At 41.3% G+C, this 26,103-nt stretch overlaps 1 protein-coding gene across 2 annotated transcripts in view; it reads right to left on the bottom strand.

The window, feature by feature from the left end:
• zcchc7 (zinc finger, CCHC domain containing 7) overlaps window positions 1-26,103 on the bottom strand; it is a 58,498-nt gene that overhangs the window by 28,327 nt on the left and 4,068 nt on the right. Inside the window, exons 2-3 of one of the 2 annotated variants that reach the window (XM_028019283.1) lie at window positions 24,972-25,566; window positions 23,344-23,554 (exon numbers count right to left, since the gene is read on the bottom strand). In XM_028019283.1, the coding sequence (XP_027875084.1) occupies window positions 23,344-23,554; window positions 24,972-25,475 (715 nt within the window). In that variant the 5' untranslated portion in view covers window positions 25,476-25,566. The remainder of the gene's footprint in view (window positions 1-23,343; window positions 23,555-24,971; window positions 25,567-26,103) is intronic. The other variant, XM_028019284.1, reaches the window with a different exon arrangement.

Genomic DNA, 26,103 nt, shown 5'->3' with positions numbered 1-26,103 from the left:
ACGTGCAATAATAATAATAATTCTTACATAGTAATTGAAATAATTAAAAGTGGACATTTCCAAACTTAAACCTGAGTTGTTACATTTCTTTATACACCATCTGTTATGGTAACTGCCCTGCATTTCTTTCAGCTACCAATAAATTGCTTAATTTGACATAATCTAGTCATGATCATATCAAATATAATGTTGAAACAGATGCACATTTTGTTGATAAATTTAAATATTTCAAGAATTTCAGCCACTTTTTGTTTTTGGACAACTAATGTGAAAAGCAATGCCTTCACCCAGGTCAGTGGGCTTTTTGTGTATGGCTTTCCAATCTAATTTCCTCCTTGTGTACATCAAACAACATACTTCAGTGCACCTCATCTTTAATGATGTGATATGTAAGCACCCCCTCACCCCCCACCATGCTTCCCCCTGTGACATGTCAAGCGCTCACCCTCTGCTCGCCCGTGCCACCTCCTCCTTTTCCTCTTCACCCCCTTCCGCACCATGTTGGCAGCCAGGGCAGGGCAGGTGGCCAAAGCTGTCAGTCAAACCTCCGCCGCCACGCGGCAACACCACAGACACCAATTACCACACAGCAGGGGCGCGGCCTGGCAACCGCATGGCAACCACACGGTCCAATCAGGGTACACAACAACAGGGACCAAAGAATGCCAAGAAAAGTAAAAGTGGTGTCATGTGTGCACTTGTGTGTGCGCACATGACACCAGATCTAATATTACCCAGAGCCAGGCCAACACATATCTGCAGGTCTGATGGAAGACAGGAAGTCACTGTGTCTTTTTAATATCCGCTTACTGTGCGTTTAGCAATGATTATTAATCTGAAACACAAAAATTATCATCAGTCTGCTGATAATCAGTTTTTATTAACCCATTCAGGCCAGATTCAACAATGTGTTCTCTGAAACATGTAAAACACTTCATCATTTTCAAGACATTTTTAATGGCATACTCCCAGGTCTGACGTTAATTAAGACAGGCTTAGAACAAGTAGTTCACAGATGATCTGACTGACCATATAACTCATTTACATACCTTAAAGATGCTCAGAAGTTCCCTGATATATTATGTGACAGTAAAAAAATGCATGAAACAGTCAGTAGTTGAATAAAATTAGATCACACTGATCTAATACAACAGGAAGCAGGTTGTTGAAGAGCTCTGTTTTAGTCTGAACATGGTGTACCCACTGCTTCAGATGAGCTATGACATATTTATCACATTTAGCAAGGCTAACGTTTCTAAAGCAGATGTCTGTGTGTATTTCATAGTGAATTGTAGATCCTTACTAAAACTTTAGCTTTTCAAAAAGCCACCAAAATCTCCAAAAAAGAGAAACTTTCCTGTTCACCATTGAGCCTTCCTGTTATCTGCAAAAACATTTGCTCTCTCAAGACATCTCACTCTTAGTATCACAGAGAAATTGCAGTGTTTTTATATTTGCTCTTCACAAACCATCATGGAGATTATATGTTTTACACCTTGTAATAAAACTTAGAAAACTTTACACATGATGCTAAATAGTATCAAAATACAGCAATTATTTTTGATACTTTCTTCTGGATGAAAGAAGAAAACAGCATTGGTAAACAGTGGCTTGTAGCAGAACTAAGGATTTTCTAAATCTATGGGTCAGAAAAGGTGCGGTATTGGAGCACTAGTTTGAACTTAATTTTTTATTAAAGTTATTTTTACTTTTTCAAATGACAAAACAATATAGCACAGGGTTTCACGCCAAGATCCTATTTGTAAAAGAAGGTCAGAGTGGAGCTTCATATCATTTGGTGAGAAGCCCAAACAGCCAACAATCAACAAGTGTGTACATTTTATAATTTAAGTAATTCTTTTTGTTGACAAAATACCTCCAATAAAAACAATGACCACATTTTTCTTGCTGTCCCTTTTGTCTTTGGCACCAAAACACAAATATGCAGTCTGTTGTCATCTGTAAGGGGGAAATATATTTTAATAAAACCACTGAGTTGCAACCTCAATTTCATTTTGATGAATTTCCTCCTGCGGGAGTGAGCCAGGCAGAGGGCGGGAGGGCAGAGAGGCGAGAGAGGGGAGCGGGCTGATGGGGGCTGGGAGGCAGATAGAATTTTCATGATTGTTATTTTTGTTATTATACAGAGGAGGAGGGGATGGGGGGGATTGCAGGAGGCGAGATAAACGGAGCTGGTTAATCTAAACCATTTTGCAGAGCGCTCCATTATCGGGCAGGTTGGGCACGTCGAGAGGGTTATTTTTCCGAGGGATCTTTGGCCCCGGTAATTAAGCTCCATTCACCAGGCCCTGTTCCCCAAATTAAAAATTTGTCATTAAGTGGAATTTACCATAATGCCTTTTTATCTGGCGGCGCTTCAGCATGTGTGTCTGCATGTACGTGTGTGCAGGATGGAGGTGAAGGAGGGGGCAATGGGATTGGGCAACCAATAACCAATAACACAGGTTCCCCCCCGCACACACACACACACACCCCCACACACTTTGAGCAGAAAAGGCAAATTGAAAAAGTGAAATAATCCTGGATAGCAGCACATGTTTGTGTGAGCAAATACACACACACAAAGCCACCCTTCAATCCTTCAAATCCATAGCCTTTGGGGTAATTAAATAATGATGCTTTAAAGTTTTAATTTAGATTTACCCATTTCATTCCTCCTTTCCCTCGTCCCCCCTCAGACACACATACACAACTGCAAAAACACACACCCAAAGAGTTATTCACAGCATGTTTTTAAGACTTCATCCAGAGAGATAGCCCTCCATGGCCAGGGTACATGGGAGGGAGAGAATGATTGAAGAGCAGAATCTCTGTCTCAATAGGCTTGAAAAAACAATACAATTATTAGTCTTTAATTAGAGCAGCCCCTCTGTGGGACGGGGGACAGACAACGAACAATAGAGGATTAGAAGAGGGGCACCCAATATGGCTCTTTTATCGCTTCGTTCAAATACAGTTTATGAATCATTCAGCTGTCCTTCGCACTTTGCAGGTACCAGTTTGAACTTTGTGCAACATTTAATCGTCAAAATGTAAGAAAATAACAAGGGGCAAAAATTTTAAATCATATTTTAATGCTAATCTTGCCACTACTCCACTTTGCTTTTTTTCTTAAATACACCTCTAAACTTTGAAGAAATAGAGTTTTGTCACTGATTACTGTTCATCGGAGGCTTTAAAGCTTTAAACTGTTGGGATTCATTTTAAGTGCCCTTAATTAAAATTAAAACAGATAAAACCAGCAAAAAATATATCTCATGTAGCCCTCCTGTTGTGAGTGGTCCTGAATTATTGATATTGGGAGCAAAGGAGGTGTCACTCCACATGTGTGAGAAGTCAGTCACTGTAAAACATGATTTTTCCATTTTTAAACAAAATGATTTGAAGTTGACATGTTAAACTTAATCTTATTTTGACACAGTTAACATTTATAACAAGCAGTCTCACTGATCATGTTCTAGGGAGTGCTAATTCATACCTTCCATCCATCCATCCATCTTCTTCCGCTTATCCGAGGTCGGGTCGCGGGGGTAGCAGCTTCAGAAGGGAGGCCCAGACTTCCCTCTCCCCAGCCACTTCTTCCAGCTCCTCCGGGGGAATCCCGAGGCGTTCCCAGGCCAGCCGAGAGACATAGTCCCTCCAGCGTGTCCTGGGTCTTCCCCGGGGCCTCCTCCCGGTGGGACGTGCCCGGAACACCTCACCAGGGAGGCGTCCAGGAGGCATCCTGACCAGATGCCCAAGCCACCTCAACTGGCTCCTCTCGATGTGAAGGAGCAGCGGCTCTACTCTGAGTCCCTCCCGGATGACTGAGCTTCTCACCCTATCTCTAAGGGAGAGCCCAGCCACCCTACGGAGAAAACCCATTTCGGCCGCTTGTATCCGCGATCTCGTTCTTTCGGTCATGACCCAAAGCTCATGACCATAGATGAGGGTGGGAACGTAGATCGACCGGTAAATCGAGAGCTTCGCTTTTTGACTCAGCTCTCTCTTCACCACGACGGACCGGTACAGCGCCCGCTTGACAGCAGACGCTGCGCCAATCCGCCTGTCGATCTCCCGCTCCCTTCTTGCCCCATTCGTGAACAAGATCCCGAGATACTTAAACTCCTCCACTTGGGGCAGGACACCCCCCCTGACCCAGAGAAGGCACTCTACCCTTTTCCGGCTCAAGACCATGGCCTCGGATTTGGAGGCACTGATCCCCATCCCGGCCGCTTCACACTCGGCTGCGAACCGATCCAGCGAGAGCTGCAGATCACGATCTGATGAAGCCAAAAGGACCACATCGTCTGCGAAAAGCAGAGATGAGATCCTGAGGCCACCAAATCGGATCCCCTCAACACCTTGGCTGCGCCTAGAAATTCTGTCCATGAAAGTGATGAACAGAATCGGTGACAAAGGGCAGCCCTGGCGGAGTCCAACTCTCACCGGAAACGAGCCCGACTTACTGCCGGCAATGCGGACCAGACTCTGACACCGGTCATACAGGGACCTGACAGCCCGTATCAAAGGGCCCGGTACCCCATACTCCCGGAGAACCCCCCACAGGGCTCCCCGAGGGACACGGTCGAACGCCTTCTCCAAGTCCACAAAACACATGTAGACTGGTTGGGCGAACTCCCATGCACCCTCCAGGACCCTGCTGAGGGTGTAGAGCTGGTCCAGTGTTCCACTCCTCTATGGGCTGCCACCTTATCGTGGTGGAGGGGTTTGAGTGCCCCAATGATCCTAGGAGCTATGCTGTCTGGGGCTTCATGCCCCTGGTAGGGTCACCCAAGGCAGACAGGTCCTAGGTGAGGGACCAGACAAAGTGCAGCCCGAAGACCCCAATGATGAAGGAAAACCTTGGACTTGGTGTTCCCTCGCCCGGACGCGGGTCACCGGGGCCCCACTCTGGAGCCAGGCCTGGAGGGGGGGCACGATGGCGAGCGTCTGGTGGCCGGGCTTTTACCCATGGAGCCCGGCCGGGCTCAGCCCGAAGAGGAAACATGGGCCCCCCCTCCCATGGGCCCACCACCCGTGGGAGGGGCCAAAGGGGTCGGGTGCACTGTGTGATGGGTGGCGGCCAAGGGAGGGGACCCTGGCGGTCCGATCCTCGGTTGCAGAAACTGGCTCTTGGGACGTGGAATGTCACCTCTCTGGTGGGGAAGGAGCCGGAGCTAGTGCGTGAGGTCGAGAGGTTCCGGCTAGAAATAGTCGGTCTCACCTCGACGCATGGCTCTGGTTCTGGAACCAGTCTCCTTGAGAGGGGCTGGACATACTTCCACTCTGGAGTTGCCCAGGGAGAGAGACGTCGGGCAGGAGTGGGCATACTTGTTGCTCCCCATCTCGGCGCCTGTACGTTGGGGTTTACCCCGGTGAACGAGAGGGTAGGATCCCTCCGCCTACGGGTGGGGGGACGGGTTCTGACTGTCGTTTGTGCTTACGGGCCGAACGACAGTTCAGATTACCCACCCTTTTTGGAGTCCTTAGAGGGGGTACTGGAGAGTGCTCCTCCTGGGGACTCCCTTGTTCTGCTGGGGGACTTCAACGCTCACGTGGGCAACGACAGTGAGACCTGGAGGGGCGTGGTTGGGAGGAACGGCCCACCCGACCTGAACTCGAGCGGTGTTCTGTTGCTGGACTTCTGTGCTCGCCATGGATTGTCCATAACGAACACCATGTTCAAGCATAAGGGTGTCCATATGTGCACTTGGCACCAGGACACCCTAGGCCGCAGTTCGATGATCGACTTTGTCATCGTTTCATCGGATCTGCGGCCGTATGTCTTGGACACTCGGGTGAAGAGAGGTGCGGAGCTGTCCACTGACCACTACCTGGTGGTGAGTTGGCTCCGGTGGCGGGGGCGAAAGCCGGTCAGACCTGGCAGGCCCAAACGTGTTGTGAGGGTCTGCTGGGAACGTCTGGCGGAATCCCCTGTGAGACGGAGCTTTAACTCCCATCTCCGGCAAAACTTCGAACACGTCCCGGGGGAGGTGGGGGACATGGAGTCTGAGTGGACCGTGTTCCGTGCCTCCATTGTCGAGGCGGCCGATCGGAGCTGTGGCCGCAAGGTTGTCGGTGCCTGTCGCGGCGGCAACCCTCGAACCCGTTGGTGGACACCTTCGGTGAGGGATGCCGTCAGGCTGAAGAAGGAGTCCTATCGAGCCTTTTTGGCCTGTGGGACTCCGGAAGCAGCTGATGGGTACCGGCGGGCGAAGCGGCATGCGGCTCGGGCGGTTGCTGAGGCAAAAACTCGGGTGTGGGAGGAGTTTGGAGAGGCCATGGAGAAAGACTTCCGCACGGCTTCGAGGTGATTCTGGTCCACCATCCGGCGTCTCAGGGGGGGGAAGCGGTGCAGCACCAACACTGTTTATAGTGGGGATGGTGTGCTGCTGACCTCTACTCGGGACGTTGTGGGCCGGTGGGCAGAGTACTTCGAAGACCTCCTCAATCCCACCAACATGCCTTCCACTGAGGAAGCGGAGCCTGGGGACTCTGGGTTGGGCTCTCCAATCTCTGGGGGCGAGGTCGCCGAGGTGGTTAAAAAGCTCCTCGGTGGCAAGGCCCCGGGGGTGGATGAGATCCGCCCGGAGTTCCTTAAGGCTCTGGATGTTGTAGGGTTGTGTTGGTTGACGCGACTCTGCAATATCGCATGGACATCGGGGGCAGTTCCCCTGGATTGGCAGACTGGGGTGGTGGTCCCCCTGTTCAAAAAGGGGGACCGGAGGGTGTGCTCCAATTATAGAGGGGTCACACTCTTAAGCCTCCCTGGCAAGGTCTATTCAGGGGTCCTGGAGAGGAGGGTCCGTCGGATAGTCGAACCTCGGATTCAGGAAGAGCAGTGTGGTTTTCGTCCTGGTCGTGGAACACTGGACCAGCTAATTCATACCTTAACACTTCTAAAACCACTAGCAATAAAAATAGCTATTGACAGTCAGGAAAATTACACTGAAATTAGTCTTACATTTTTGGTAAAGAATTTTTAAAAAAAGTCAATGTATCCAGACTGAATATTTTAATCAGCAAAGAGAACCAACTATTATTTAGCTGTAGTTTAGACTTTATACTCAGGATTACAAAGATGTGGGCCATGGGCTGCAGTCAGTTTTGACGCAGTTTTACTAATATAAATTACAGTAGATTAATAAGTAGTCTAATACATCAGCAGGTGTAAATTGATGCCTGATAGGTTTAATATGTTCCCTCACCGGTAACTCCAGGGTGTTACCAAAGAATTTCAAATACTTAAATATTGTTTATATTCATAAAATCCTTGAATATTAACACAACTAACCTAAACCAAGCCTTTGAGTTTTATATAAAAGTACAATGTCTTCAAAACACAAAATCATAAAACAAAAAATATCCCTGAGAACCTTTTCTAAAAGTCTGACCCATTAGCCTTCAGCAGCCACTAGCATCTGATGCTAAGTAAGTTGACTTTCAGCTTCTGTTTGCACTCATAAGGATGTTCCAGTTTGTTTGCTTAGATTTTTACTAGCTTTGGTAATATCATTGAAGCTGAAGATCTGCTTACATTCAGCAGGACAGAAAAAAACATTTTTACCAGTTTGTTAACTTTATGCTTTTTTATAGCATAAAGGTAAAAGATCCCAGGCAACTTCCTGTCAGACATTTACAATAAAGAGCTATGAGTGTGTGTGTGTGTGTTTGCATATAAAGTAAATTGCTAACAGCTTCTTGTCACCTTATGAAGCATAAGAGTGTGAATGCTCGGTCCACTGTTTGTTTGAGCTGAATACTGTAATTATTATCCGTGTGTTAGGATGATTATGGGCGATGAAACGATGACAAGTACTGAGATGATAGCAATGATAAATTTGCACACACTAATCATTTCAAATATGTTCTTTTCTCTATAAATTATTATGCATTTTGTGGTTAGGAACTATGCTTTTACATGAAGAATCATGATTAAAAACTATATTTTTGCTACATCTCCCACATCTGCATTAGATGCAATCTACAGTACAGTCCTTCGTTATTATTCACCCTCTAATATTGTAGAAAATTATAATGGAAAGAAAGTGGTAATCCATTTTGTAACACCTAGAAATTTTGCCAGCATCTTTCATCCTTCCATTTTGTGTCACAGCAACAGAAATCTCTAATAACAAGAGTTAATATTCCACTGAATGCAAGCAAAAAGGCCTTCATAAAGGTCCTAAATGAACAGAGGGAGGAGGGAGGTGTTGAGAGGTCCAGGGGGAGGAGGAGGAAAAAAAAGGGGAGACGGAAAATGGGAGGAAGATGGTAAGAGGAGGGGAGTGGGCAGATGGCAGAGGTTATGCCTGGCTGAAAAGGGTAGGAAGGGGGAGAGCCTTTGCTGGGTGGGGAAGTAATGGGAGGAAACACCAAGGTCTTCCCTCACTTCCTCAAATGATGCATAAATCATCTTTAAGAACATATTAATGCACATTTTCATGCTTTGATTCATTTATAGATGTCAAATCAGCATCAAATTCATTCAATAAAAACCTGAGACCTCTTTTCCCACCCAAGAGCCAGCGCCTGGCTCAGCTGATTCCATACCGGCTAAAGATGTGACTTGGTGACGAACAAAATAATTGCCGCATCTGACTGACAGATAAACCCCAGTTGAAGGTAGCCCACAGATAGAGCTGAACAACAGCGTGCTGTCAGAGTCTGCGTGTGTCAGCGGCGCTGGGAGGAATGGCATGAGAGCAGAGAGATAGGGGGTCTCATTTAGTGTCGTTTAATTTGCTCCCCTCTTTTGCATCCATCCACTGTTTTTTTTTTTCACCCTCTGACAGGTAATAAAAACAGCAGCTTTCCTGACAAGCCCATCTGAACTTGGACTGCATAATATAAATGCAGGGTTTTCCCACAGTGCGCTCTGTCCAAGCGTGCAGAAGAGAACCACACTGCAGACGCTTGCAGTCCCATCATGAATGAAGATTTTGGACTGTGTGTGTGCGTGCGTGTGTGTTTGGGTGTGTGTGTGTGGGGGGTGCGTGTGCAGGCGTGTGTGTGTTTGTGTGGGGGTGGGGGTGGGCGTGTGCGTGCGTGGGGGTGAATGTGTGTGTGCTGTAGGCTTAGGTATCAAGATATACCACAGTGTTAAAAAGTTGTAGATTGTCATTTCAAAACCTCAAAAAACTCCCACACTTTAAAGCCGCCTTTTTAAAGATAGAAGGTGTCAACTTTTTTTTTAAGCAGAACCAAGAGTGGTGCATAAATGTTAAGTAAAAAAAGGGATACATCCGCCTTATTTTACAAATAAAATTCAAAAAAGTCCTGTTTCCCAGCAAATAAAATTCAGTACAGCCAACTACCTTCAAAAGTCCCTTAATTAGTTAATAGAGTCCACCTGGATGTAATTTATTCTCAGCCTGGAACCAGAGAGGTGGAGAGAGGCAGAAAACTATTTCTTTTGGATATCTTGCAAAGTGTTCATTTTCTTCCAAATGGGAAAAGTATTTGACACAACTCTTAAATAACCAAGACATTCCTGCCCACCCACACTAATGTAAATCCAAATAAGAAGAAACAACAAAGTTCTCCAAGTAACTCTGAAATAGCTGTAGAGATTCAAAGCACAATTGAACAATTGAATACAATGTTGACAAGTCTACTACTACAATTTAAAACTCTGGCATTTATGAATTGTTAAGAGAAATTCAAACAAATTTACCAATCAATAGTTTGCGAAAAGCCTTGTACAGCAAGCAGCAAATATAGAAGAGGCTTTGGTTAGATTAGAACAAAAACGAGTTTTTGTCCAAAATGGAAAGCAGTAGCAGAAAACTTACACTGCACATCACACTAAAAGCACAATCCCCATAGTGAAAAATGGTTGGTAGCAGCATCATGCCGTGGGAATGACTCAACAAATTCTGAGGGAAAATTTGTTAAGAGGCTGAATCCTGGAGAGAGGATCGCCTTCCAGCTAAAATGATTTTTTTTAATATACTGTATATACACTGCTCAAAAAAATAAAGGGAACACTTAAACAGGTATTTAACACTTAAAGTGTTCCCTTTATTTTTTTGAGCAGTATATATATATATATATATATAAAATTTATTTTTTTATAAAATTATTTTATAACATTTATCATTTTCCATCCACTTAATAATTATGTTTGTCTAACATGAAATCCAAATAACATTCTTCTATTATCAAAAGTTTAAAAAGTTTCCAGGGATATTAATACTTTTTCAAGGAGCTATATGAACACAACCATCCACAGTTGCTTACATTATGAGATTCAATGCAACAAAAATTATAAACCACAATGCTCCTCCAGTATGCTAATCTCTGCATTGCAGCCCTAACCTCTCTCCGTTTCCTCCCTCCTCCTCGTTTCCCTTTCTCCCCTTTCCTGCTTCTGCACTTCTCCGAGATCCCTTCATACCACATCTACTTGTCTTACCTCACCGCTGCCGCTCTCCCCCCTGTTTCTGCTGCTGCTCTCGGAAGCTGCTGAAATCCCATTCCCCGTGGGGCATGCCAAATTGAATTGGTGTGTTTATATGAACAACAGGGCCGTTGCTTTAATATACCTTTGAGTTTATGCCTAATGCCTTCCCGCTAATACCAGAGGAGCTTCAAACCTCGCTCAATACAAGCTGCTTTTGTGGAAGTCATAAAAGAGATGGAATAAAGAAGGATAGTGCTGGAGAAATACTCTGGGAGTGTTTGTGTTTGTAAACAAGAGGGAGCGAGGAGACAAGCCTGTTAATGCATCATAAAGACTTATGAAGGTACTATCACAGCCAATTTAAAAGATCAACTAACGGCATTCCTTCTTTTAGAAACTCACACACACACACACACCCACACAGAGAGACTCTCCTCTTCCCTCCAATATGACTGAAATAGAAAGAGGGGACACAAAAAGGCAGAAGGATTTTCTTTTTTTTTTTTTTTTTTTTTAGATTAGTGAGTAATGCTGAATAAATATCCGGAGTTTTGGCTGAGGGAGTCAGTCATGCTCGTCGACTTGCAAACATCCTCCATTTTCTCCCCATCTCCCCCTTTTCTTTTCCCTCTTGTCCCCTTTTCTCTTCTGGCCCCGCGTCAGCCTACAAAAGGCCCGCGGTTCAAAGGCAAGAAGCAGGTCTGAGACACTCAACCCAATTACTATTGATCAGTCTGCACTCAAAGAGGGCAGAAAGGCACTCACCTGCACCCCCGCACACAACGGCGCAAACGCTAATCTGTTTACACAGAACTAGTCCTGTAAGATTACGGACGGTTGTTTGTTCTCGGGCGATTTTAACAGATTCCTACAAAACTGGAAAACAATACTCAGTGCTATTTTAGGTTGCACAACCAGATCGCACAAATTTATTTTTCATGATTCTGTTATAGACTGTGCTGCAAAATGCAAAGTATTTAAAAAATGGTTGATTTTTTTTATACTAATCCAGAAAAATACCCTCTCCTAAAATCTCACAAAACTCTTAAAAAGTATAATTTCAGTCAAAAGAGAGACTTCCGCAGAGCAATTTAGATATATAAATTTAAATAATTATGTTCTAATTTAGTTTCAATTTACTAGTTTGCCATTTTCTCTAGAATTTGTTTTCATAATTTGGATTTTTACATGCAACGTTTATAGTTTTTTTGTTTTTTTAAACTAACTCCTTGGGGGGGGGGAAATATATCAAAATTGTGGTGGTTTTCCAATGAATACAATCTGTGGAATCATGAAAAAGAAAAAGAAAAAAGACTTAAAATGCAGTTTTCGTAAGATCAGGGTCACATAAGCCACTGTGACCGTTGTTGAGGACCGGCTTGTTGGATGAACAAAATTATTCCAAATATGCAGCTCTGAACAAAAAAAGGAAATGCAAATTTTGCACCAAATTCAGCATTTTTACAAATAGATCTATGAGAGCAACTCAGTCCCAGTCTCTGAGTTCAAATCAAACAGCGCTCTGCTCATCAGGGCTTTGATGAGGCAATCACCTGAACCCAACAACAATGTGCAACAATGTGATCACTGATGTGATCAAAAAATTAGGGCTATTCCACCAAAAATCCAAATAACATTCTTCTATTATCAAAAGTTTAAAAAGTTTCCAGGGATATTAATACTTTTTCAAGGAGCTATATGAACACAACCATCCACAGTTGCTTACATTATGAGATTCAATGCAACAAAAATTATAAACCACAATGCTCCTCCAGTATGCTAGTAAAAAGTGATTTCTGAACTCATCTCAGATTTTGCATTTTGTTAAAGCGATGAATACAAATGTTTTTTCTTTGTGTTATTTGAGGATTTCAAAGAGCATTTTCTTTAAAAAGAAAACAAACAAAAAAAACCAAAAAACATTTATCTTTATGGCAAAAAAAAAGGTGACAAAAATGGCTCATTAATTTAAATTTCAAAGAAATGTTGTTTATAGAATAAAATCGCTCACTTTACTCAAACATAACTATAAATAGTAAAATATAAAATTTGATAATTTTACAATGGTCTTCTTGATTTCCAGAGCTTCATACATTAAATTAAATATTTTTAACTTCTTCTAGCAACAGTAGAGATTGCATCTAAGAAATAAAATGTGCAGCACTGACAGCCCATTTTTACTGAACAAACAAGCATGGCCTCTTATTTTCCTGCATAATTAGTCCAATCATTAACAACCCTGTATTTTTTTAAACAGACTTAGCAAACGACTTTCATATTCCTAAGTAATTCTACGGCTTTCTCAGAACTCTAAAGGTCTTTTTATTAACACGAGTTGATGTTTTTAGGGTAACTTGCATCTCTCCGGTCTGTGCTGCATAGCTGGTTTACAATTACATATTGCTGGGGAACTACTGTATATGAGGGTGCTTACATAGGAAACAAAAGGCGTGGCCTTCAAAATAAAAGCAGTTTTTCCACAATAAGAGCGTATTCAGATTCAAGTGGATAATTATTACTATATATTTATTTGATTTTAGACTCTTATTCAGAACACTTCAGGGCCAGATGGAGCTGGTAATATAAGTTTTATATTGTCAGAAACTTAAACACCCTTTTTAAAATCTAAATGTAGATAATTTGACTTATTTCAAGCAGGTGACTAAACTGATTGAACTGTTTTAAATCAAGAAAAATCACAAAAGATAAAATATAAGTATACATACACAAAAATATCTAATCAATATCGCTAGTTGAAAAACTAGATGAGTCTTATGATAAATTTAAATCTGGTAGCATGTAAACTGGTTATAAAAAGCAGCAGTAAATATATACATCCTAGCATCATTATCTTAGAAGTGATTACATCAATCCAGCTTTTTATTTTTGTGGCTTATTTAAAAAAGCAGTATGTTAAGACTATGCATAAGCCAAATGAAGTTTGAGCTTTCACTAGAATCTTTTAAAGTTGGAAAGGCTCACGGTGCATGCACACGCTCCAACGCAGACACACAAAATCCGCCTCACATTAAGTGTGTGATGAACTCCGCGTGTTGTCTGGAAGGCTGTGCAGAAATATCAATGACTAAACTCCCCAACGACTCAGTAACTATCTCATTCGTTCTGATTTTATCCTCCAATAATTAAATTTCTTTCCCAACGCTGACTTTGGCTTTATCAGGGCACCTGCCGGCAGAATCTCAGCATTTCATTTAACCATAATCCCCCGGATAAAGGGGCGGCCAGGGTGTGCTAATGCACAGGCGTGCGCGCACACAGGATCGCAAGCATGAGCGAAGACTTCGGCTGAATTCATGAGTTAAACCTGTTAAACAGATCTGCAAGGAGAGTTCGTCTTTCTGATACAGAGAAAGGAATTCGGCTGAACCCCTTTCATCCCTCGTCTCTTCTCAACTCCAAACCCCATGTTTCAGTGAAACCCAATCCAGAGGTGGGAATTTATCAGTTAATATTTTCTCATTAAGTGCTCTAATAAATTACATTTGATGTCACTGTTAATCATTACAAAGTATACAAAAGCAATCTAAAGTTGAAATATGTTATTGAAACAATGAACAACATGTGGTTTGGTGCATATAATTAGAATTTTTTGATATATTTCTTCTATTTATGACCAATTGTCACAAGACTGAAATTTGCAAAAACACAGAAATGTCTAGCTTGATATATTTTGATGCTTTTTGCATAATTAATAACACTGGTTCAAAGTATAGTCAATTAAATTTTGTCATGCTTAGTCAGGCCTACTTAATCTACAGCTGAACATTGTGTACATCTAAAGGATTTCCGTTACATCTTTATCCCACATAGTAGATTTAATGCTAGTGTACTGTGTATAAATGATCACAAATATTTAATAAAATATAAAATAAAATAAACTATATGTAGTTTTTACAAGGATACAATGATTATGATACTACTGTATTGTTCTTCCTCAACATGTATAGAAAGTAGAAGTAGTGCATTTTAAAGGCTGATATCCAGTTTTTTAGCACTTTGATGTACTAATACATATTTTGGACAATCCAGATTTCTCTTAGAAAATATAGGAAGACAAAAAAACCAGCAAACTAAAATTTTTTCCTTCCATTTGAGCCCTGAGCATGCATCACATATTTACATGGGAAGCAGAGGAACCATCACAACATTTGTGTGACAGAGAAAGAGGGAGAAACCAATGTAAAACTGGATTTTAACATTTTAAAACAAAGACAAAGTAATTACAGGGTTTGCATTTTAAACTGTTTCTTAACACCTTATAATGTCAGACACAACTAGCGCTACCGAAACATCGGAATAGTCCCTCAGAGGATGCAGGTCTTTAACTTAACACAGATTCTAAATCCACCATGTACTCTGACAGAAAGCTCAAACGGACAACACAGAGCAAGTTTACTCATATATGCCCTGCCTTCCTGTTATCAGCTGAAAGTCTCACTCTCACTCCTTACCAGCATGAATGAGCTGCAGACATTTTGCATCATTCTGTAAAAAACAAAATAAAAACCTTTTCCATTAAACAGCGTCTTAATTTTTTGTTTACCCTAGAAAATGGTATTCAGTATTAGAGACGTTAAGCCTCTGTCAAAAGACAAAACATACAGACAAAAACGGACGAAAATACTTTAAAGGCTACAAAATGGTAATAGAACAGATCCTGATCACTCCCAGCCTGGCACAGCAGCAGAAATAAAACCAGAGCCTAGTTCTGGTCAATGGATTATGTTCAGCAATGGCAGTAAGAGATGAGATGGATGAATGAATCAAAGAAGAATCAAACATTCAGATCGAGTTGGTCATCCAAGACTTAAAACCTTTTAATAAGGCAAAACTATACTGAATAAAATGCAGGAATATCTAAAAATAACCGTTTTATGATTTAAGAGGTTGCTAAACACCTGCATGCAGTTAATTAGAAATGTTACTTATTAATCTACCAGCTCCTAATAGAAAACCTAGTAATTGAAAATACATGAGTTGAAAAGAGCAAACCTCTCAGTATAGACGCCAGCACCAATAGACGACTACAAGATGCCATAAAACAGGCTAAAAAAACCAAATTTAATCGATAAGACAAACAAATCCCCAACAGAAAAGAACAGGTGAATAGAAAGTAAGCATAAGAAGAAGATAAGGCAAGTACAAGACTGCCTAAAATTATAGTAAGTGCCAGTGAGGCCAGACCTGGCCCAGCTGGTCTCTGTCTGAGGAGTGCCTTAATTAAGAGACGCAGGGAGAAGCCATGGAATGGCCACATACACACCGGCGAGAGTCTCTGGAGAGAAACAACTGCTACACTTGTGTAAATGTGTGCCAAGAATCTCTCTCACACCCACTCACATACACACACGCACAAACACCCATCGGCTGGGACTTTGTGAAAAACACTGGCCAGCTATTATTAGGCCACCCTTTGCATACCGAGGCAAAGACGAACCCCTAGCATGTTTGTGAGCTAGACGTTCTCCCTCTTATCCTGTTGACTGTTAAACTGGTCTCCTTTATGCCCGCGACGGCACCGCCAGAGGAAGACGAGAGCAGAAAAGTGAGAGACTGGAGGAGGAGTGGAAGGACAGGCAGAGAGCAGGGGAGATTTTGTGGATCTATTACTGCCTTGCCCCCCCCCGTCACCCCTCCTCCGCTCACACCTCTTCCTCCTGCTTCTAAACCCAAAAACGTATTAATATTAATACACAACCCCTCTCTCCACCCCCCCCCAAAATACCACCACCCTAGGCTACCAGTTAATAAAGCCCTCTCGACAACCCCTCCCAGCCAAAAAGGAAAAGAAAAAAAAAATCAAAGAAAGACAATAAAGGCAAAGTTCTGCAGTCAAAGAAAAGAACAGAAATTAATACAGTCCCAAGGGACCATCTTCTGTCCTACTGTTACCCCCACTATAATTTGATTTCCTATTAAGTGACTGCTTAATTATAATGATTATTATTGGTAATTGTAATTGACATTTTGTCCCCCACCCTCTCTTCTCCTCGCTCTCCCTTCCCTCTCTTAGACTCGTTCCAAAGAAAATGACTGGTTAGGAAAATCCACCAGGGAGCGAAAAGATGCAGGGACAACTTCAGGTCAAAGACAAGCGCATAAATATGAGATGCATTCATATCAATGAGGGGTTAAGGTGTTGAGGTTTAGAAGTTAGATTTAATCATGTGATGCTTTTATGTGTGTTTTAGGTTCTTTTATCCTGTAGCTCGAGGGCACGATGTTTAGTGCAGGTTTTCGTTCAGAGTAAAAATAAACTCTAAAAATCTTATCCTCGTGGGATATTCTGCTTAAATAAAGGTTCAAGAAAAAGACAGGGATTTCCTTTTCTTCCCACCAGCCACCTCATCGCACACAGACACGTTTAACTACAGTAGAGGCCCAGTGGACCTCCATTTGTTACACCTACCTCCAGGCTACAGCGACTAAGAAACACACCGTCATCTGCTGTAGATGTGAAAGGGCCTGTTACGGACTCTGACGCTTTGGACTTTAAATTTGACATTTAAAACAAAAAAAATACAACAGCAAAATATTACAGGAAAAAAAAGCAAAAAAAAAAAAAAAGAAACCTCAGCCCATATTTCATTTGGAACGGTGTTCCCGCTCTGTTCAGAGCTAAAGACAGTGAAACGGCGTTCCTCTGGGCCAGGCCACGGTTATTGGGCTCACCTCAGGCGTGGTGAGGCTCACACCGGCTCACACACGTATCCACAGTTTTGTCTTAAGATGCACACACCTTCACACTCCAACACACACAACACATTCAACCTTTAGTTTCGCTAAAAAAATATCCTCTCCTCTCAGAAACACAAAACATTAAACCTAAAAACATAGAGGGGGAAAAAATGTGATATATTTAACATTTTATATTTAAAAAGTAAAGCAAACATAAAAAACAAACTTGCATCTGATTTATATTAAAAATCAATATGACATCCATGCGCTGAGCATTAGTGCTTTAAAAACTGATGTTGATTGCATGCATGTGTGTGCGGTAAGTATTTTCTGCTAGATTATATTTAAATGCGAGCCCTCACTCACGCTGAAGAACAAACAGCCGAGTTAAAACAAATGAGCACCTGCAGCCACAACCACAGATGTCTGTGGGTGTTTTTTAGTCAAAGTTTCCAAGAAAAAAATAAATTGAGAAATTTTCATAGATTATTTTGACAGAAATTACTTTCAGACAGGATGACTTGTCCCATCCAGATGTAGATAAATGTGGTATAAATAAACTATTCGTATATCAGCATGAGACACCCGAGACGTTCTGCAGCGGGTCAGACGCAGCTGCAGCCAAAACATCCACAACAGTTTAAAGCTGCAATAATTTAAGAATAACTCTGCTTTGAAAAATAGGAATTAGAAAATTACAATTTCAACCCCCGTACTTTTAATAAACAATTCTTAGTTCATAATAAATATTTATAATTATTCAAATCCTCGAAATAAATGTTATCAAATCCAGTCAAGTTGAAAATCACTCAAGTTTCAACTGCTGTGGCTTACAGCTTCACACAAACCACTTGAAATGTTACCGGCGCATTACAAATCTGAAACAGAAAAACACAACAAAGTGTCGTTTCACTGCATCAGAAAACACAGCTCTGCAACCAGATCTGTGGCTTTGTAAGGAGTCACAAAAGGTCAGTAGATACAAACAGAACCATCAGCCACAAACCGAGAGGAACAACAAGCAAAGCTGCACATCGCTTTGCACATCCAGAAGTACAGGCCTGTTGGAGACACTTAAGCACCTGGAGCCAAACTGTCTCACAGGACAAATCTATGGCTTTACTTTAGCTTTTCTGTTCTCAAATCACCTTCAAATAAATTTAAAATAAAACTAAGCCACATGATAAGAACAAGTGATAGTGCACTTTCTGTTTATTTATGCATCAATTACTTATGTTTCTCTGGAACATATTTTTACCCTTCAATCAATAAGGGATTTCTACAGCTATCCTTGTCCATTTCTTTTTAGATAAAATCTGAAGAATCAAGAAATGACCAGAACTGAACTGAACTTAATCAACATAACATGCAAAATAAAATTGACAATAAATCTGAGCACGTCACAAATTTTTTAAAATAAATTATTGTCAGATTTTGAGTTACACTGAAAGAAAAATACAGCAAGTAGAGCAACTTGGTCAACATTTAGAAATTCATTAAAATTCACTAAATTCCTGCTGCCATTACACGTCATGATTGTTCAACCAAAAACGTAATATTTTTAAATTAAAATCTGAAAGCATCACACTTTCAATTAAATCTTTACAATTTATTTTAGCTCTAAAATTAGATGTTCACAGTAATCTCGTCGGATTTGCATTTCTTCTGTAAAAACTGGATAACACAAGTCAAACTATGGCACAGCGATTTCAACAGTGTATGTGTGTGTGAGCCTGTTCAAACACACTGTGTGGTGCTGTGGGTGTGGCGTTACACCTCGTGTGGCACTGGGCAGCCTAGATAAGAGCTGATCCTATCCATGTCTCCCTTCTGCAGCCTCTGCCCGCCCACCCACGCACCCACACAACACAAACGCACACTCAGGCACACTGACACCTAGCACAGTACCCAGCATGCCACTGTAATCGCATTTTACAATCCCAGTGCTCTGTGCATAGACACGCTCTTTCTCTCGCACACACACACACACATATACATGCACAATCAGAGCCATAAACACAGAGCAGAGCCAGCTAAATCCATATTCACATTCTGTATACTGGCATGTGACCTCAACATGGACACATCCAGCATGGGTCTCAGGCTCATACAGGCCCACTGCTGCAGCAAACAGTGCAATCATTTAAATATACGACATGGGAAGAAATAGAGAAGAAGAGAAGAGAAAAGGAGAAAGAAGAGACGAAGAATAGGAGAGAAGAAGAAAGAAGAGAACACAAGAAGAAAGGAAATTTTAAAAAAAGACAGAAGAAGGAAGTAGAAAAAGAAGAAAGAACAGAAGAGAGCAGAGAGAACCTACCTTTTTCTTTCTGTTACAAACACTCCTCTCCAAGTTCAGCTAGACTTTCTGCGCAGCACTTACACACATACACACACACACGTTCAGGAGCAGTCTGATGAGATCGGCCACCCTGATAGTGAGCCATAGCTGATTCTCTAAGCCTCAAACAAAGTTTGGTGTGCAATGGCCAAGACAGAGGGGACAAAAAAAAGCAAAGAAAACTGTGGGAGGAAAAAAAAAGTGTGACCACTGAGTGAAGTTTAACCACTTATGATTCAAGTTGAGCTGCAACACAGCCCGCCTACACCCCGGTTCTTTCACGGGGACATAAGCGCACACCTTTTTTAAGCGCGGGAGAGGCACTGAACTGGATTTCAGGAAACCCTGTTTCCTATTTTTTTGTTCTGTCCGGTTGCTGCTGGACAGTCAGATGGCCCTAACTCGGCCCCTTTCACTGCATTTTTTTCATTTTTAATCAACCATGTTTTCACAGAACCACCTACCAACAGCTGCCCCGCTGACAGATAATCACACGAGTCACGAGTGCATGTATGTCAAGGCTTTTGACACAAACAGAACTGGCTTGAAGGAATAAATGCTTTGACTGTAAAAGTATCTTAAGTGTCACCGTGTAGGAGACAGAGAGAGGATGAGAAAGAGGATGAACGGATTCAATCTCCGCAGGCGAGAGCGGGAGACTAAGTGTAGTGAATGCAATTTGATGGTAGCGCTGAGATGGGCTTTAGGCGTACAAACACCATTAGTCACTGTTGTGCGAACTTGTCACCAATACATGTAAGCAAAAGTCAACTCTCAGCATGGCATAAAAAATAATCTTGGGTGCAAAGCCATATAGTCACACCGTAAATCAAACAAGCCATGTCAGAGAAGGAGAACTGTCTCTTCTCCTCTAAAATTATTTATTTTTGGACAAAGAAATCCTCAAAAGAAGAATCTAGCAACCTCAAAATCCTGTTCTGAAACAGGACAAAATCCAATAGTTTCAGTCACAAAATGTACTGTTATTTATTACAATAGCAACAAATGTGACGATACGAATTATTACGAAAATTGAACCCCATATTTTCCTCTATAAATCTATCACTGAGTAGGCTACTTTACAACAGAAATTATGTGAAGCAAATTTGATAATAACTGCAAAACTGGACAGTTTAGAATCAATTGTAGAAAAAAAATAATCAATCATGTTTGGGGTTCGTTATTTAGAGTTTTGATATAATCTTACTAATTCATAATTACTTTCCCCCAGTTTCTTTGAATCACCAGTGTGGCAGAAACAATGCAACACATGTCCATGCCTGCTGCTGTATGTTAAAGGTTTTGCCGGTAATTCTTATTAATTGGTCTTTCACTAAATTAAAAACATTTTTAACATGTAAAATGTTTTGTTGTAAAATATTTCAGACTGTCATATTTTTTAATATTTTGCTAAGCTCAAATGTCTATTTTTACTGGCTTTTACATTCAGGACATTTGAACCATTGGACCTCCTTGAAAACGTAGCCACTGTTGCCATCTTTATGAAGTGACCCAAAGCTAAACGTATCTTACAATTGGAGTATGGTATAGAAACCATTTCACTTTCCCAGTCATCTCTACAGTACAGTGGAGATCATGAACTCCACATGAGTACATGTGGGTTATATTTTGTTGTATGTACAGTAAATGTAACCCCATTTACATACAACATAAATGGGGTTGTATGTAAATGGATCAGAAACTGATTAAATGACTGGATTGTATTGGAATGAAATGATTGTTTGGAACTGAATGTGAACCTAATTTGATTCCATAATATATCTGGATATGAATTGGACCAGTTTGTCCTGTAAAGAGTCTGAGAAGACACTTTTTTGATCTGAAGTGTTTCTTCCCCAGTGGTTTATTAGCACCAAATGACTGAGAAGTTATTTTAATCAACATTATAATCATGGAAAATGTTTTAAAAAGAAGAAAAAAAGAGAGAGCTGTCATCAAAGATGGCATTTTTAACTCAAATCCCAATAATAACAATAAAAAAAACCAGGTGGTTATGTTGTGCCCCTTCCACTGCCACTCAGCTGACTGAAAGATGGATTCTACACTTTTATCCTGTTTCCAATAAAGAAAAATTTGTTTGTTTGTAAATATTTTTGGTCACAAAAACTAAGAAAAATATAATGTAGACACAAAAATAGGGTCATTCAATACTCCTTTTGGTCCTTGGTGAGTCAAAATGGCCTGTGATAGAACTATTATGTTTTTATGCCAATTTTAATTATCTCCGTCGTATTTTTGACCAAGCCTAATGATTTCATATTTTGTTTTCAGTTTGTTTATGTAGTGCCAATTCATACATATAATTTCAAGGCATTTTACAAGAACAGCAGATCCAATGAATATCCAGAAATATATAACTAAATTCATCCAAGTAAGTTCCAAAGATATTTAACCATCAGAAGAAAAAAATAATGGGCACCAGGAGAAAAACTGTGAAATTCATTGCTGGAAAACAATTTCTACAGTTGACAGTGGAAGAAGGCCAAACAGCTTTTAGCAAATATTGCTGTATCGTTTCATAAACATCCTTAATAATCTTTTTTTAAAGGATCACTGCACACTTTGGACATCAGAAAGTATTTATTACAGCACAACTGGCTGGAAGTAAACAAGAGTGAGTGTGATTATGGTTATGAAAGACTGCAGCTTCCTAGAACACAAATATCATCAAAATCTTTGCCCAAGTAAAATCATTGTTAACAATAAGAAAACACACTTTTTTTAAGGCCGAAGATACAATATACCCCAAACTGACTTTGAATTAGTCAGCAGTGAAGAATTGGGGGCACAGTTCAGGACTACTGAGGCTCGTCCCTTAATTTCCTTCCCTTTATTTCGTTTTTTTTTTTTTTGACAAAGCCCTCTCCCATCTACTCACTTTAAGTCTCCTTCCACACCACACCCATGACCCCCAATGTGCAGACATGAGGTCAAGCTCCAAAGATCACAGAGAGAAGCCAGACGAGAGGCAGAAAGACAGAGACCTGAAATCCTCCTTTCCTTCCAAAATCCAGGCCAAAACCTGCAGCCTTCCCACCAGCTCCAGACCCCCTCCTTCAGCCCAGTTGTGTGTCGAGGAGGCAGTGAGCACTCTTGCAGAAACATCAGCCCAGGGAAATTCAAATGAGGACGAAATGGTGAGGGAGACACAGAGAAAAGGGAGAGCAGGAGCACAATAGTGAGAAAATAGGATAAAAGAATGAGATGGGAGAGCGTTAGGTAGGAGGAGGGGGGGAGAGGATGAGGAGGGCGCAGAGGAAGAGCTGGAGAGGCTGCTGAGGCTGCAGGTTAAGATAATGTGTAGATCTAAGGAGATTTGCAGGGGAACATTTTTATTCAGTTTCTGATTACTCCCACCTCTCCTCCCTCTGCTCCCTTTCCTGCGTTGTGTTTTTCTGTTTGTTTGTTTTTGGCATTAGCGTTATGACTGTTGGTATCCACGTGGATGTACACATGCATGCTGATTAAAGCAGGAATATCTTACAAACACAAATATTTTCACACACACACGCAGACACATATTAACACCAGACGCGCACAGGCATACTTAAAGATGCATCGGAGAGGCGAGCGACGGCACAGTCGGTGCCAGGAATGCTAAGAGCTTACAAGTTTGTAAACATGCCGACACAGATGGTGCACATACAAACATGCATTCACACAGATTGTTCGCAGACAGGGTTTCTGCTGTGCCCGCGCCTTATCAACGTGCAGCAGGTAGACGAGGTAATTCTGGATTATTTGAGCCATACAAAATTACTCAGTGGTTTCATTTCCCTGGTCAAACATATTCAGGTGCACAGAAACGGATCAAAATGTCCAAACTTTGATCAAGAAACCCACTTTAGACAGTAGATGATAAAAAAGGGCCCACCTATGCTGCCGCTGTAAGACCCTCCCTCCACATTGAGTGAGATGGACTGGTCTCCGTCCTGCCTCCCCTGACCCAGGATCATCCAGTTCTCCAGATCGTCCACATCAGACGAATCCAACGGCTCTGATTCAGACTCGGATTCAGAGGATTCAGAGCTGCTGGACAGAACAGCCACTGGAACAAAGAGACTCCCTTTTCTTTTCTGGGATTTCTAAATAACCAGAAAAATGACAAATAAATGGAATCAGGGCATTAGACATTATTCTGCAATCAGACATTAAATAAAACATGTTAATTCAACACAGTAATTTTCAAAAAAAGGAACACAATGTTAGTGGAAATGGATTACATAAAAAAAAAAAATCAACTTTAACTTCTGGGCAAATTCCTTAATGCTGTTTTTTAAATTTTATTAAAGTTGCACGTTCCTTTCTACAACCTCCTACACATTTATTGTTCCCCCTGGATGTGTAAAAAAGCCCTAAAATATTTTTTTTATTGCAGTAGTATAATTTTATTCTAAAACTGCTTAAGCAAAAAAGTCTAATCTACATTTATTAAGTGAGGAAAGAAAACTCACATTTAATAATTTATATTAACAAACTAGCAACTAGCAACAGCCAATTGTGTAATTTATATTTAACATTTTAAGCCGGTCAGAATATCTACAAAGTTTGAATTACAAATCCATGACTTCCTGTTTCAATGGGATGTAAATATTTGATACACAGGGCCATTTCTTTTAATGTATTAATGTTTCCTTCCTTTGACAGGAAGCAGAAAATATCCAAGGTCGTTATTTACCTCAGAAAAAGCCCCAGTGGGGGGCGATACTGTTTTAATTTGCCAGGACTGTTTCAGTGAAGTTTCATGGAGATAAAGTCAAAAGTATGATGAGTTGGTTGAATTTTTCAATAGGTGACTTTACTAATATCAGTTTAAACTGTTTACAGCTCATGTTTTCTGGTAAATTTAAGTGTAATTATATTATGCAATTGATTAATACATTTCAGTGTCTGTTTACACTCATTTGAGAGTAAATCTTCATTCAAAGTAACAAATGTAGCTGGGAGAACACGTCTTCCAGATTTTATTATCAGCCAATGCAACAATTTTTGTCTGATTTTGAAGTGTTTATAATACAGTTGTACACACATTCCTGTTTTTGCAGTCAAACGCCCCTTTCGCTGTTCTTCAAAACGGGCAATAGAAGAAAGCTTCTTCACCTGGAAGCTAATTTCCAGCACTGCTTGATCAGACATTGTTTATATTTGCATTTACCATGAATGGCTTTTCCTGGTGCAGATTTATGGCACATGTCACACATCAATGAGGTAAAACTCGGAAAAGATCCGACATGACAGTTCAGACAGCCATTAAATACACGGGAAGTGGGCTTAACATGAACAAATGTTAGGCACGACAACTAACATGACGACAACTAACAACATGTTAGTTGTCGTTTTGCTGCATTCCCTTTTTTTTTCTTTTTTTAAACACATTTCACTTGAGCTACTAACCTGAACACAATTGAAAAGGAAAACCTCAAAAAATGATGAAATATGCCCTTCAAGTCTTAAATGTAATGTACGAATGCATGTTGCACTGTATCTTACTATTTCCTCTACCTGTAATGCAGGAGTGGAGGTCTGCAGGGTCTGTGAACCTTTAACCTTTAGAGCACAAACACTTGCATCATCCTCATCATCACTGTCATCATCAGAGATAGAGATGACGCCCGGGCTGGAGTCAATCACAATGACCTCCTCAAAGCGTGACGACAACAACTTTGGAATTTTTGGCTCAATTTTGCTTTTTTTCTTTTTTGCATCCTTCTTTGTCTTTAAATGGCCATCAGTAGAGGATGTGGGGTTGCTCTGTTTTGTACATCTCAGTTTTGTGTCTTCGTCTGTAGTTTTTTCCAGCGCACCGCCTTCCTGGCTTTCCTGCCTGTTATTCTCTTCCTCTGCTCCAGGCTCCGGCTCGTCCAGCTCACCAGCATTTGAGGAGTAGTGGAGCTGGCTGTAGAGGTGGAACTCCAGCTCACTGTTGGCCTCTGACACGTCTGAGTCGCCATCCTCTTGATAGAGGTTGTCCTCCAACTCCTCACGGTCCTGATAGGCACTGTACATTACCCCAAAAGCCAACCAAAACAGACACGCACATGAACGCAGCACAACCCAAGGAGAACAGTCACACCTGGGGAGTCAGAGGCCGAAGCTGCTGTGAAAAGAAAAACCGAAGAAAGTGTAGATATTAATAAAGGCATGACAATAACAACATTCCTATTACTTCAAATGAGTCAGAGAAAATTATTATAATTAAAATGTCTTCAGATTCCTGTTGTTCAAATGTATGATCTACACCATTCCGCTGTAGCTCTGGTGATATGTTTGTTGTTGTTGGAATGTGAATCTCTGCTCCAATCTCAAGTCTTGCTGCTTCCTCCCAGGTTTACCTTGGATTTAGCTGCATCCATCTTCCCACCAACTCAAACCTCTTTCAAAAACATTTCTGTCATAAACCCATGAAGAAGAGCTCCCACCAACTGCGCTCTGACCAAGTAGAAATCATAAATACAGATGGCATTACAAGAGCTGCAACGTTACAAAAAATATAGCCAATAGTGTTATATTGGTTATATAGCATATTAGTTGCACAGCCAATAAATTAAAACCGGAGTTTCACAGTGGCACAGTTGGTAGCACAATTCCAGCCTGGGGTCTTTCTGCAGGGAGTTTGTATGTTCTCCCTCCCACA

This window comes from Xiphophorus couchianus, chromosome 5, assembly GCF_001444195.1.
Source record: "Xiphophorus couchianus chromosome 5, X_couchianus-1.0, whole genome shotgun sequence".
NCBI lineage: Eukaryota > Metazoa > Chordata > Actinopteri > Cyprinodontiformes > Poeciliidae > Xiphophorus > Xiphophorus couchianus.
This window is presented reverse-complemented; position numbering and strand designations above follow the sequence as displayed.